General features: G+C 39.7%; 1 protein-coding gene across 2 annotated transcripts; it reads left to right on the top strand.

Moving 5' to 3' along the window:
- si:dkey-30c15.10 (uncharacterized protein LOC559353 homolog) lies at positions 1-13,156 on the top strand. Of its 2 annotated transcripts, none has more exons than XM_044036013.1 (23): positions 1-118; positions 701-800; positions 1,077-1,244; positions 1,544-1,636; positions 1,898-2,070; positions 2,313-2,405; positions 3,357-3,438; positions 5,458-5,777; positions 5,866-5,960; positions 6,164-6,293; positions 6,590-6,725; positions 7,217-7,405; positions 7,752-7,878; positions 8,108-8,156; positions 9,209-9,262; positions 9,340-9,372; positions 9,470-9,491; positions 9,667-9,776; positions 10,037-10,090; positions 10,352-10,438; positions 11,372-11,479; positions 11,575-11,723; positions 11,987-13,156. In XM_044036013.1, the coding sequence occupies exons 2-23, from the start codon at positions 707-709 to the stop codon at positions 12,147-12,149; spliced, it is 2,529 nt and encodes an 842-aa protein (XP_043891948.1). In that variant the 5' UTR covers positions 1-118; positions 701-706; the 3' UTR covers positions 12,150-13,156. The 2 variants fall into 2 exon arrangements, with proteins under 2 accessions (XP_043891948.1, XP_043891947.1); XM_044036012.1 differs by having other exon boundaries at positions 676-800.
- Positions 13,157-15,044: the final 1,888 nt, after the last annotated feature.

Raw genomic sequence — 15,044 nt, 5'->3', positions numbered from 1 at the left:
TCAGCAATTCAGAACCCGCTGAAATTCAAAGTTAGAGGAGGAGGAGACTGAAAGCTCAGAATAACTAACTAGAAAGCTGTTTCTCGCTTTCCGTCAGTTAGCGTCAGTCTGTTCTCAGGTAAGACACGCGGCTTAATTTGGCACAAGGCTCTCGAGACAGTTAGTTTCTGTTGAAATGAGCTCGCCTTTCTTTTAAGTAGGCCAACATTCTGGAGAAGATAGCTTGACGAGACGGGCAGTGTTGCTAACATAATAGCTAATGTAGCTCGTTGTAACGATTGTTAATACTTACAAACGGCGTCAGCAAGATGGCACTTAAGCTCGCAGCCATCAACAATGAATGTGTTTGATTTTAAAATTACCTGAAACTTATGGGCGTTGTTGTGTTTCAGTTAATGTGAGATACGCGTTAATCCTATTGGTGTAGTTGTGTGAGGTAGCCTGTGTCATTTTAGTCAAATATTTTTATTTCCATTGTCAAGAATTTAAACCTGTATCAACTTTATGTGTGACGATTATATAAATTGAATATGAATACATTCCTGCCACGTAGTTGTACCTCTTTAGTCCTAGTATTTGTAAGCAGGTGTCATTGTAGATTAAGCTGTCAGTTTTATTGCTGCTGTTGTACTTCAGTCCCTCCCTGTTCAGTAACAAATATGGAACACATTCCAGGTCAGTAACATCACTGTGTTTGCAGCTCAGTATGGAAGCTGGGGAGGAAAACAGTGGCAATGCCAGCTTGAAGCGACAGAGAGCACCTCTGTCAGATTCTGAAGACAATGTCCTCTCATCACCAGGTAAGTTTGCACATGTATTAGTAATTTATTTAAAAAATCCTGAATAAGTACCCATGTCCAGATCACCACCAGAAAGGTTCCAGTATACCACGATAATTACATCAAACTCCATCCTTCAAACAACCAGAAACATAATGATGAGGTTCACATCTTTGTAAATGCAGACTGTCCACGAATATTTCAAACTGTGCTTGCAGTTGTTTGTATCTGTGACTTGCATATGTCTTTCCTTTTTATAACTTTTTTTAATCACATGTAATGTAATATGTAACCCAGGGATGAAAGATGGCCAGAAGCGGCGGCGTCTGGAGGCAGCAGGTCGGGAGAATCAAAGCCCCAAACCATCCAACTCTGGGCGCTTAGCTGAGCTTGGGATAAAGCCAGATACACCAATGGTTCCTTCAGTCATCTCCCGAGTCCAGCAGTTCACACAAAGAAGAGAGGGTAATCCCGTATTTTAATTTTGACAGTTAGGTTTACTAAATAAATTAGAGCATTTCACAAAATAAGAAAATACTAGCTACCCTGCGGGTAGAATTTATTGCAGAGCTGATGCAATAGATTGCATTTCATCAGAATATTTCATTAATCACTGTGGGGAAATGTGTACCAGCCATTGGTGTGAACAGTTGCACTTAACACTGTTCACTTGTGATCAAGTCTGTCAGGATTGATGTCAATACCAGGTGTTAATGGGTTTGAGAATGACGTTTTTTGAAATTATGCATTTAATTTTTTTGTAGGAACTCCACAGTCCCAGAGGTGCCTGTCTGACCCTGGGACTGACAGCTCCAAAGCCAGCATCCCTGAGAAGGGCTTCAAAGCGCAACTCTTAGGTAAAAATGCATGTAAACACATGCATAAGAAAGAAAGTTGAAGTATCTACTTGCAAAAGCAAGTGAAAACTGAAGCATGCAAATGTGAAATATTTTAGTGTACTGGTGCAAGTGACTCTTTTATTACAATACCACAATACCGCCCTATTAAAGCGTTGCAACACTCAATTTTAATATTATTGTCGCCTTTTAACAAATGTATATTGTGTTTCATTACAAATATGTATTGTATGTTTACTGTATATATTGTTGTCTCTCCAGGTGAGGGAGAGTTCAGTCAGCGAGTGGAGCGGTTTAAAGTCTTCCAGGCTGGTCCCTCACCAAGCCCAGCTAAAGTCTGCCCTCGAACCCGCTCCAACTTAGTATCTGACATTCACCACAAACTCCATGGTGATACAACACCCAGCTCCAAGCAGGCTTCTCGTATACGCCAGGTGAGTTGAATGGCCCTTTGTCTGAAATCATTTAGATTCAGAATTCACATATCTATCTTTATTTAAAGTAGTCTTTTAATGGTGATTATTAAATCTTTCAGTATTTCTTAACTACACCGTACAGCAGCTGTTGTGCCCTTTGAATAAATGTAATGATTTTCCATATGTGCAGTTCATGTTCAGTTAACAAAGTAATTTGATTATTAATCGTGAGATGTTATATCTGACATTGACATCATCAGGAACGGGAGCAGGAGTTGCACCAGCTAACTTTCCAACCAATCAGTGAGAATGCCTGGCTAAAGAGAAGCAGCTCTGATCCCTCGTTGACTCAGGTGGGTTTGGGATTGTGATACTTTGCCTGGCTGGCTGAAGGCTCTGGGTCTCTGTGTAAATATGTATATAAAAGTTTGTTCGCTTGCTTCTTTATTTTATCACAATTTTAGTAGATTTTGTAAAATTAGTAGATTAGTTCATTCCTCATTGCTCACCGTTTATGTCCAAAATAACTTTACTACTACATACTGTATGATTGAAACCTAATTGGTACCTAACTGGCCTAATTAACATGTTGCTAAACTTTTTTTTTTTAGATATTGTTCTCTTTTACACTTTGAGTTTTTTTACACACTTGTTTGTGTAAACATTAGCAGGGAAGGACCTCTCCTGGCCCTTCATCTCCCTCCTGGGTCCCTAGATCTAGAATGAGAGTTCATTGGCCTCCTATGCAGCCCTGGGATGTGAGTCAGGGATTTAAAAAACAATAACACACTGGTGGTTACTTTGCACACACAGGCAATACTCTGAGCCAACACACAAGGTGGTCTTGACTTGACAGGAAATCATTTTGACTGGGAATATGGTGTATCACAAGATAAGACTCTTTCCATCTCCTCAGACAAACCTGTTCACCTCTCACTTAAATAGAGTCAATACACATTCTAAGTCTATGGTGTCACTCTGGGGAAGAAGGTATTTTCTCACTTTTTGTCAGGTTTTTTATTTGATGTAGTCAAAATACTTATAGTCTGGTGTACCTGTGTAGTCTGGTGTACTGTATCAGGTAATACTTTCTTTTTATTTTTAGCACTATTCCCCCTTGTCCTTTCTCAGTTAATTAACTACAGTGCATGTCTATGTGTGTTAGATGGTAGATTTGTGTTAGTTCAATGGCATATTTGGAGCTTTATATGTTCCTCTCTTGTTTGAATTTTACTTATTTAATTACAACAACCTGCATAAAACAGTGCTGTGCTTGTATCTTCCTCTTATTCTAATTTTGTCAGGATGAGGACAAGGAGATGAAAGACGGCAGCTTCACCGAAGCTTCTTCATCAGGTGCAGATAATCTACCTATTAATACAACAGGTGAGACGTCTGAAATGATCTTTTCCCCCAGAATAGTATTTTTAATGGAATGTATAACTTATTTTTCCTTCTACAGACTAAATAACCACAAAGCTGCACTTTTGTAGGCCATTTCATAGTGTGACATCTGAGTGATGTTTGCATGTAAGCCAAAGTAGCATATAAACGGTCTTAATTATACCTTACAGTTTATCTGTAACTTTCAATATATGAATGGTGTCTTAGAGAATTGTACACTTGTAATGTGACTACTACTACACTGTGATTGAGCACAAGCTTAGCTCAGCATTTGGACCATATAATATACTTGTTATTGCAGTGTATTGACTGAAACATCATTGACTGAGCATCTTATCCTGCAGATTTAAAGGGTATTATGTGAAGGCACTTAGTGTTAAAATGTAAGATTAATCTTTCAACAGGTAAAATGGCACATTGTGACTCTGAAACCGCGGCAGCACCTGTAGCAGGGCAGCTGCAAACAGAATGGAAAGAGCAAAATGCTCATCAGGGTGAAGACCTCAAGAAAGAGAGAGACCACAAGCCATTGATTGGAAATGAGGAAGAGCAGCTAGGGTCCCAAGAAGCACAGACTGTTGTGAAGTTGTCTTTCAGTGAAGATCAGAAAGTGTCAAACAATGAAGAGAGACTGCTACAATTGACTCCTGCTGATGAGTCAAACAAGACAGAAATGGGTGGGTTTTCCACTGTCCCTGAGCAGAGCAGCCCAGAGAGTTTTTTGCTTGAAGACGATGAACCGATGGATGATGATTCAATCTTCAATGAGGAGGAGATTGAACCCTCAACAGATGAGGAGTTTAAGTTGTGGAGATATCCTCAGGACAAGGTGTGTAAAGAGGAAGAGTCTCTCTTGTCTGAGGAGTTGTGTGCTCAAGAGGAAAAAGATGTGATTAAATCATCTGTAAAGGCAGAGGAAAAAGCAGCCAATGTTGCCAGTAATAATAGTGAATGTTTAGGCTCCTCTGAGATCACCAGTTCCTCTGGATTGAAGGAAGATGAGAAACCAAGAGCAGAAGAAACTCAGTCTACATTAAACAGAGATCAAGTGAACATGGAGTCCTTTGAACCACATAAGGAGGAAGCAACTAGTGGAGATCCTGATATTTTTACAATACTGCAAGATCAAAAAGATCCAGAGGGGTTTATCCACAAGGAAGATGTGTGTCAACAGTCAGAAGACATCCAGACAGTTGATGATGAAGTGAAACCAATTGAGTCAAATGGCATAGTGAAACAAATAGTGTCCTGTCCTGCTGTGGCTGAGTCAGAAATCCAGGCAGTAAGAATAGGCCTTCAGAGAAACACTGAAGATGTAGCACAGCCAAAGGCAGAGCAGCCATTAGACATTGATGCAAATGATACAGCTCTGGGTTCGACGGAGGCCAAGGTTTCAGATCGTGTTTTGACAGAAAAAATGGAGCAAGAATCAGTGGATGAAAGAAAGGGTTGTTTGCATGGGCAGTCAGATGAAACTCACAAGGCAGAGGAAGGAGGAGAGAGCAGAAAGAAAGTTACTTTTATCCTGGAGCCTGAGCTTATCGATGACTCAGCACTGTCTCAGACCAGCAACTCTGTGGAGCACATGGCAGAGACAAGCTTCTCAGGTAAGGCCAGTAAGAAAATGCACTGTACGTGTGAGCACTGGGCTGCCTGAGGGGAGGTGGAACACAGAGGTGAAGTTGTTGGTTGGCCAGAAATCCATCATCCTTGATAAATTGCTTGTATGTTAAGACACAAAGGCACAAACAAACTGGTGATATTTGTATGGATGTGTTTTTGCAAAACTATTAGACTGAATGTGGAAAAATACCTGTACATTCACAGTTGCGCTTGAAGGAATTAAAAGCAACACCTAACCCTAACTGAGATGTGGATGTTTTACATTTTAAATGACTTTTTTTCTCGAAATTCACCAGCCCTGCCTTCCTGTTATTACAAATCTCATCAATTTGCCTCTGAAAGTAATTTTAGAACTTTTTAAAAATGTTTTGTTTTTAGATGCTGAGCTGAGCTCTCATGACGAGACCAACACTGCTGAAATAATTGATCGGATGTTTGAGGAGGTACTGGAATATGCTGGAAGGATGGAGAGGGGCGGTGATGAGGATGGTGATAGTGGCATTGGGGTTTGCTCCGGGGACAAAGATAAAATGGACACTGAGTCCGAGAAGGAGAAAAGTGAAGAAGAGGGAGAGGCCAAAGAGGAGTGTGATGAGAGCAAGAAGCTTGAAAGCAATGGAGATGACCTGCTCACTTTCCCTCCCAGTGGCATCCTCTCCCCTCTCAGCAAGTCTGTGGAGGCTGTGGTCACCCCTCTGGTAAAATAACAAGTAAAGCCGGGGAGGCCATTAGATACAGCAACTGGGAAAATATTTGAAGTATTAATGCTACATATTTCACCAACAGCGGTTCGCAGCCAGTCAGGAATCGAATCCTCCATCTCTGCTTCTGAGTCCTGGGGAGACCTCCACCCCTCCTGCTGAATCTGCCCCTCTGTACAGGTATAGCTCACTGCAGTAGCACAGCCATTTCTAAAAACCCTGTTTAGAATAATCCCAAATTGAATTCTCATTCTCGAATCAGTTATCTTTTGTCAAGCAACATTCATATGTCTTTATATTACACCATTGAAATCATCACACTGGTGACCTGATGAAATTGCTGAAAGTGTGTATCTGACGTGGGATGTTTCTGTGCCTGACAGTATTGATGCCTACCGCACACAAAGGCAGAGTAAACTGCCCACCATTCTGAGCGTTACACCGGGGCCTCAGAGACGAGCTCCAGAGAAGTCACAGCCTCAAAGTTCTGTCAACACCAAGGAGAGGATCACGGTGTGTAGCACAGTATTTGAATATTGATCCAATTATTCTCGCACTGGATCTGTTACTATGCCTAATCTTCACAAGTAGTAAGGACCGCCTCTTTGTGGAGTTCTTTCCCCTGATTAAAGTGTTATGAGTTACTCAAAAAGTTTCTCCCTAGTTTTACTGAGGCAGAGAAACCAAAATGAGTGACCAAACACTCTACATTCACAATGGCTGTCAGAATATCATTATTTAAGTGCTGCGTTAAATCTTAAACACATTTATTTAGCTGTGACACCAGTTATTGATCCGTGTCTCTCTAGGCTCTCAATGAAGAAGCAGGGAAACTGCAGACTGTGATCAACCAGACACTGCAGGCTCTGAGCTGCTGTACTGATGCAGAACATGGACGAGGCTCACTGGAGGAGGCTGAAGCAGAAAAACTACTGCTGGTGTCCTGTATGTAGGCTTTATGTTTAACTGGTCTAATCTATGTTATTTATGTATTACACATGCACACATTTATATATATACTGTATGTATATAATATGTGTGTGTGTGTGTGTGTGTGTACACACATGTATGTATGTATGTGTTTGTATATATGTATGTATGTATGTATATATGTGTGTGTGTGTATATGTGTATATAGACATGTGTGTGTATATATATATATGTGTGTGTGTGTATACACAGTCTATAGCAGGCATATACAGACTATTCATATTATTCAATATAGATTTATTACTGTGTTTTTTTTAAATAAAAATAGTTGCCTCATCAGCAAATGCATTTTATATTCAGTTATTATATCTGTTTAATCATTAGATTAGCAGCAGGCGTAATAATAATAAAATACTTGTATATGTATCTGTTTATTAAGGCTCTCCAACTAAAAATGATGAGTCATTTTTACTCCTTTCTTCCTGTGATTGATCTGTTCGCATCAGGTGAGAAACGCTCTGCTCTGCAGGCAGAGGTGTCCAGACTGAGGGCAGAGAGGAACTCTGAGACTGGAGACTCGGCAAAGGAGGACAGGGAGCATATTTCTCAGCAACCTTGTAGAGGGACCGTCGGCATCACAAACATCCAGCTGCCACTGAAGGTTGAATTTGTCTGCTCCTCCCACAGCCGGACAGGTATGATGGCAAGGAGACCATTTCACAGTTGTTTTTTTGTTTTCAAATGTAGGATAACACCACAACACTTTAGGTGCCTCTTGGTTAATTATATACAGTCCTAACTCAACTCGTAAATCTCGCTAATCCAGTATAAGCAGCTCCTCCCTGCTCTGCCAAGAAACCTAAAAAAAAATAAAAAAGAGTCACAAAATGTGTCAGATGCTCAGGACCGAAAGCTACGGTCTCAAAACAGACCAGCAGATGAAAGTCAAAAATGAAACATTTCCCAGCAAAAATATCTATTTGCATTTACTGCACCTTTTTAAGACCTCCTGTTAAAAATAACTGTTTATTTACTGTTTAGGTCGGCCAAGTCACTACTTTTTCATCCTGATCCGTTACGGACCCTGCAACATCATTGCCACTCCACTTGCCACAGCTGCTGACGCTCAGAATGGAGACACCATCTCCTTCCCAACCTCTGTCACTCTGTAAGCTGCGCTTTATCTGCAAGTTTGTTTGTTTATCTGATGTATTCTCCTGGAATAATAATGTGGCTTTCTTAATGGAAATATATTTTTAAAATGTATATTCTTCTGCACAGGTTTCCTGTAGAGATTCTGAAATATGATGTGCTTCTTGATCTAATCGATCCATTCTAATCAGTCTGTATTAAAACTGTGTTGTAGATTAAATCTTGTCTGGTTTTGTTCTTTTCAGGAAGGACATCCGCTCAACCTTCGAGATTGATGTGGAAGTCTACAGTCTGGTGAGACCAACACTTGACACTCTGATCTACAGTAATTTATGAGATTGACTGCCACTATAAAATAGTTTTCATTCATGATCATTAATTTATATTTAGAAGATTCTCATTTTTCCTGTATATTCCTGTATATTAACACGTGGGAGTAGAGGATGAGAGGAAAATACTGCTTAGTGTTGTTGTCACTGTGTGTTTGACAAGGAGAAGCAGTGAAAGACCCCTGAGATCTTTGAATTTATCATTTATTTTAGTTCATAATAAAAGGAAAGAAGTAGTAATGGACATCATCCAACCAACCAACTATAAAAGTGGCAGCCACCACACCGAGTCCCGATTTATTTTTCCCCAAACTCCCAAATGTTAAAAGTTGTTAAATCCACATAACTCGGAGGTCTCAAACTTGTGGCCTCCATTTCACTTAATATTAAGTTATTTTTGTCAGATTTTTTTATATGGCATTTTGCATCATAAATACATTCTTCTAAACCAGGGGTAGGGAACCTATGGCTCGGGAGCCAGGTGTGGCTCTTTTGATGATTGCATCTGGCTCGCAGATTTCGGCTTTTCAGATAAAACATAAAATATTATCACTTGTTTTAATCCATCCATCGATTTTGGAAGTGGAGGAAACGCAAGTGAATGACATAAATGCAGCACCGTTCTATTCCCTGGCTTTGGATGAGTCAACAGACGTAAGTCATTTGTTGCAGTTCAGTGTGATTGCAAGATATGCTGCTGGTGACACACTGCGTGAAGAGTATTATAACAACATTATTTAAAAGAATAAATTCAGAGGCTTATTATACTCACATTTAGTTAAATTCAGTCTTAAAATATATTATATGGCTCTCACTGAAATAAATTTGCAAATATTTTGCTTTCATGGCTCTCTGAGTCAAAAAGGTTCCCGACCCCTGTTCTAAACTATTTTCTTCATTCAATATCAAAACAAACACTTTTATTTTGATTTTCTATAAAATATTGTGACAAATATTGTAACTGCGATAATATGGTGGATTATTTGTTAAAAACATGCCTATTTTTGTGCCCTCTAGTCCCATACTTCAGGTGGTCACTGCAGCATGGACCGTGCAACCACCAAGTCACGGGTAAGTGAGGGAATTTCTCATGAATAAAAACATACCTATTTATGTTTATCTAACTTATGGATTGTTTACCTATTAAGGTTACACCAAGAAAACTACTGAACACTATCACAGTGAGTACACATTGTTATTTAAAGTCCAAATATAGTTGTATGTGTGTTTTTCTTTCTTCGAAGAAGAATGACCTGAATCTTTTTTGTTTTCCCACAGAGATCCAGTAATACTTTGGCAGGTAAGTCCAGTTTATTTCGGTCAAAATTTAGATGCAATTTTTCCCTTTTCCCTAACTCAACTGGGGACGTAACCAATTATTAACCTGTTAACTTTTAAAGCCTGGTATAACAAAGCTGACCATGAGCTCTTTGTGTTTGTTTTGAGGTTTCATTCTGTGCTTTTTCATTCTTCAGCTGCTGCACTGCCTGCGCTCAACCCCCGGCGCTCCAGTAACTTTTGTCTTGTAGGCTCCCATAAGCTCACCCTGACCTCACTGGGACACAGCAAGTTCCCTCTGGATAAGGTAACTAAGTATGAGTGATTCATTGTTGAGGTCTCATTTTAAAACATGTTAATAATAGGAAGGTACAGCTCATATCACACATTCACTGTCACCTGCCTTTGCGGATGAATATGTTTCTGATCATCAACACAAAACTGAGCACAGCTATCACAGCACAACAGTCTCTCTGTTTAAAAGTTAATTCACATGGTGGGCTCACTGGTGATGTAATGTATCTGTCTCTCTCCCTTCCCTCCGTCTGTCCTGCTTCCTCCACTCAGATGAAACTCGAGGGCAAAATCAGGAGGCTGCTGGGAGATGAGTTTCAGGAAAAGGTGTCAACCCTTTCACCCCTTCACCTCTCACATTCTCACTCAGTCTTCATTGCATTTGAATTTCCTCTGTTTTCCATTTTTAAATAAGTTTTGTCGGTATTTGGACTGCAAAATCAGCATGTTTTATCTTTGTGTTTCTTGACAAAGTGAAGGCAGATGATGTTGAAATGAATTGCCTCAAAATATTGTCATGTGTTTCTGCGTCTTCAACATTCAAACCATCTTGACGGTGTGATCCCTCTCTTCTCCTCTGGCCTGTAGGTGCCTTTTCTCTCTCCTCTAGAGGGCAACATCTACCTACGACTGGACAGCCAGAGTCATTCTAATGTGCAGCACCAAGGCTTCTTGGTCAGTGATGGGTTTTTTTTCTTATTCAGCTGTAGCTATATAAAATGAATATGTTAACTCAGAATTACACATAATTTAAAGCTGGAATGGACAACTCTTTTTCTCTTAAACGTATCACTATAATGTTAAAAGTCATTGCACAATCTAACGGTGATAAAAACACAACAATGTTTTTGTGCCCATAATGCCTTGTTCTCACTATGCTTTTCTGTTAGCCACTGTGACGATTTAAGACACAAAGGAACAGTGGTAATTTTTATCCACACTTTGCTAACGATTAGGCTTATTATTACACTTTCACTCTTGAGTGTATTGGGGAAACTACAGAGGCCATTGTGTACCAGAAAAGATGTTCATCTTCTCTTGTCTAGTAACCTTTTGCTTAAAGATGCAAGATGCATGGTTTGGCTGGTTTATCCGTTGCTGGCGGCCTCAGGAATGTGAGGCTTTTTCCTTATAGTACTTAAAGTGAAAGTCAAACTTTTACACTTACAGATAGATAGAAGGATAGAAACTAACTTTATTGATCCCTCAGGGAAATTCAGGTACAGCAGCACATCAATATAAGTTAGAAAAAAAAACACATCAATATAGAATGTAAAAAAATACAATGAGGTAAAAATATGTATATAACTGCGAGTAGTGCAGACACAAATATGAATATGTGCAGATTTTAGTATAAATATTAAAGATGACACAACTATGATGTAAAGATGAATACAGACATAAGTAGAGTGTACAAACATACTTCTGCGTAGTATATTCGGTTTCTGCCGATAAACCCTCCTTGTCGTTAAACAGTGGGACATTTAAAGCAAATGGTGTGAGATTAACACTCGACTCCAGTGGGAATACAACACTTTACACTTTAGTGTTTTTCTTGCATTTAGCAGTAGACTCACACGCCTCTGTTTTTCCTGGTCTTGTTCCCAGACGATGTTTGAGCTGATCAGTGGATATGGGGTGTGGCATCGCAGATATTTTGTCCTGGAGGGATGCAGCATGTATTACTGGAACCACCCCAACGACAAAGAAACCAAGGTATGAGTTAACAGACAGACAGGTGAAATGTGCAGATGAAGTCATCAGGTTCGATTCTGAACTCTGTTTTTTTTTGTTTTTTTTTAATCTGTCAGGAAGCAGAGGGCTGCTTCTACCTGTCCAGCTCTCCCAGTCAGTGTGTCAGGCCGGTCAAGAGGGACTCGTGTGCTCGACCTTTTACCTTCGAGCTGGTGAGCAACATCCCACACCAGCAGCAGGACGACAGCCAGGAAGCCAAGGCCAAGTAAGAAACAATAAAAATAGATATTTGGGAGTTAAAGAAGTGTATATTTCTAGTTATGGAATTTGGCTTTTTTTGTGTGTTACTTGATCATGATTTACATACTTCCCATGTATAAATGCACAGCACTGAGTGATGTCACTGTGGGTGTTGTACTTACGGCAGTTGACATGATGTCATAGTTGGGTTGTGGCTGAGAGCAGCTCTGCAGTGTTCTTCCTGATCAGGTGACACAAATTGATTTGCTGTTTATTTTTCTTGCTCAGGTGTTGGTTTTCTGCTGACACTAAAGAGGAGAGACTGGACTGGATGGAGAAACTCAGCCAAGCTCTTTTGGACTTTCACACGTGGAACCGAACATCAGCGACCAAAACTGAAAGTCAGCAGTCAAACACGAGCAGTGGCAACCTGAGAGAAAGCATACTCTAAGTAATCATTAAACCAGCACTCACATTTAGTGTCTGGAAGCAGCTTTTAAGTGTCTGGTAAATGATGACGAGCTTCTTCACAGGCTCTGTTTCACTGTTGAAATGAAACGGCCAACTTTATGAATGTATAACCAGGCAGAATATTATGCCTCTAATGTTAATGAGTTATTAATAGATTTGGAGATTTGAGTTTTTGTTTATTTCTTTTAATCTGAATCCAATCATTACTGTTGGTTTACACTTTTATTTTTCAAATTACAGTTGCCATTTGATTTTTTCTTTTTTCATTTTGTCAGAATCTGTTTTTATTTTGGTACTTTTTTTCCAATGGCAATAAGCTGCTTTAGCCATTGTTGGCACTGACGTGTAGTCACTTTCAGGAGGTAAAGGGGGATGGCTTATATATTTTTGGAATAATTAACACTAGCTTGTATTCAGATTCTATTTTGTATCACTTAAACTGGAAGCATAAACAAAGTTATATAGAAACACTAATAATTATCGATGAAGGATAATACAATTAACTTTAATGTACTTGCAAATGCAAGAAATGAAGGAATATTAGTGCAGGAGTGGGAGCTGTGTAGTCATTTAGATTTACAGTATCTGTTCACTGACACAGTTGAGCCATTCTGTGTAGAAGTTAATTTGGGTTTTTGAAACAACCCGTCACAATCTGTCTGCTCTTATTGTTGACACAAAGTGTCACTGGTGTGTTGAGGGTGTTTTTTCCTTCCCAGTGTCCTGAAGTCTTCTCGATTTCCAGATCTAACTTGTGTTACTGCACATGTGAAGCCACACATATATATATATATAAACCATGTTATAGATGAGAAGTCAGAGAAGGCACTGCAGTGATGCTGTACTAATGAATGTCGTCTGTTCTGTCTGACGTCCTTTCCTTTTCCATGTATTTCCACCTATCGGTCTGTCACTGTTGAAATATTCTACATGTTGACTCTCCTTCTCTGCACCAATAAATAAATGGTATAAATTGGCTACAAAAAAGTTTCACTTGATGAATCCCACCAGTGGCATTGTGTGCACGTGCTGATGTAAGTAGCTGATGCATCAATTTACTTGGTACATCATGTGTTCCTCCCTCACTTATTAAGTATTTCCTCATCCCTTTGTACATTCTAGGTTGAGACATGGATCGTCTTTACGTACAGAGCAGGAGAGAGTCTGGCAGGAAGGCAGCTCAGGTCAGGAATGTAATACAGGAAGTGGTCCAGAATTAGACATCCTGTTCTTCCCAGAGCCACGCTGGGTGGAGGCGCCGCTGGATGTTATGGAGCTTAAGGTGATGACAACAAGGGGGTGGAGCACTTCATTCTGCTTTAAGGACTTGCACTGCACTGACTGTTACTGCCCTTAGAGACTGGGTGGTGACACAGAACACAGCCTTGACTGGTTTATGTCAGAAATTTAAGTTCAGGCCATGGGGTTAATGGTGCTATACATACAGATGTGTCTGCACTCGCTGGCCACTGTACTAGGTACACAGGTTAAACGGCTCGTTCAGGCAAATATCTCATCAGCCAATCAATCTCGTGGCAGCAACTGAATGCGTTTAAGCGTGTAGACATGGTCAAGATGACCTGCTGAAGACCAGCTCCTGGGATTTTTATGCAACAACCATCTGTAGGTTTTAGAGAGAATGGTCTGAAAAAGAGTTACAACCAAGGTATGCAGAGGACCATTCCTGAACACAACGCATCAAACTTAGAAACACATGGGCTCCAGCAGGATAGGACCACACCTGCCACTGTATTAGATAATAACCTGATCCAGGTTATGAAAAGAAACATAACTATTTAAAGAACTTAACTATAAACCACTAATAATCTGACTATATTTTACCTTTAAACTTGTGGGAGGTGGAGTGACCTTATATGGATGGATCAGCTCGCTGTTGACAGTAAATATCAGTTGGGTTTTTATTTTTTATGATAAATAAAGAACACTGGAAAAATGACTCAGTATCACACCATGAATGCCCTTGACCAAATTATTCCCTTAAGGTTTTAAACTCCTCTTCCATGCTTTCAAACTTGAGTTTAAAATTCAAGGTAGAAAACAGAAACAGGAAATTACATGGAACCGATGCCAAGTTTCTGGCTTCTGTCCCGTCACAAACAAGTGTTGTCCCACCCTTCCTATTATCTAAAATGTTGTGCTTTATGAAATATTGTCCTTTGACCTTTATGGGTCAGCTTTACAAAAGTGTATACTGGATGTAACAGCTTGTTTCCACTGCCCCCAGGTGGCCATAACACAGATCTGTATTCAAGTGGGTTTTCAAAAGCAAAACAAATCTCTTTCACAAATCAGAGCCTTGAATTCTTTTTTTGAATGAAAAGCTCTTTAAAGCTTAGAGGCATAAACATGGTGTTGGAGTCAGAGGATTCATCTGGTTAGACAGTTGCAGAGGATCAGAGGCTTTGATTGACACAGTATGTTTGATTGTTTTTCATAAAAAACAAGGAAAAAAAAAAGAGTTCAAGGAAGTGAACGCCTAATGATTTGGCTAATCGAGTTATGAAGAGTCATGACTCCTGTTTGGTTTAAATCATCTGAGGCACCTGTAAAGTGCCTGAAAATGGAAGAGTAATGGCTCCATTAGTGCTTGGCTGTCCAATCCCATTTAACCTATGCATTATACATCATCTCGAGGAGATTTTCAGACTCACAAAAGATCACCATTGCCACTTACTCTCCCTTTCTGTCACCCTCTGTATTCGTTAGTCCACTATATGCTAATAATTCTCTTTAGACAACGTATATTAACTTACTTTAATATGAATTATTGCACAAATGATGTTCAACACGATCATAAGCGAACTGTAAGTCTGCTGATTAAACAGCTGTTAGCTTTAATCTCATATCATGCAAA

This window comes from Solea senegalensis, linkage group LG10 (assembly GCF_019176455.1).
Source record: "Solea senegalensis isolate Sse05_10M linkage group LG10, IFAPA_SoseM_1, whole genome shotgun sequence".
NCBI lineage: Eukaryota > Metazoa > Chordata > Actinopteri > Pleuronectiformes > Soleidae > Solea > Solea senegalensis.
This window is presented reverse-complemented; position numbering and strand designations above follow the sequence as displayed.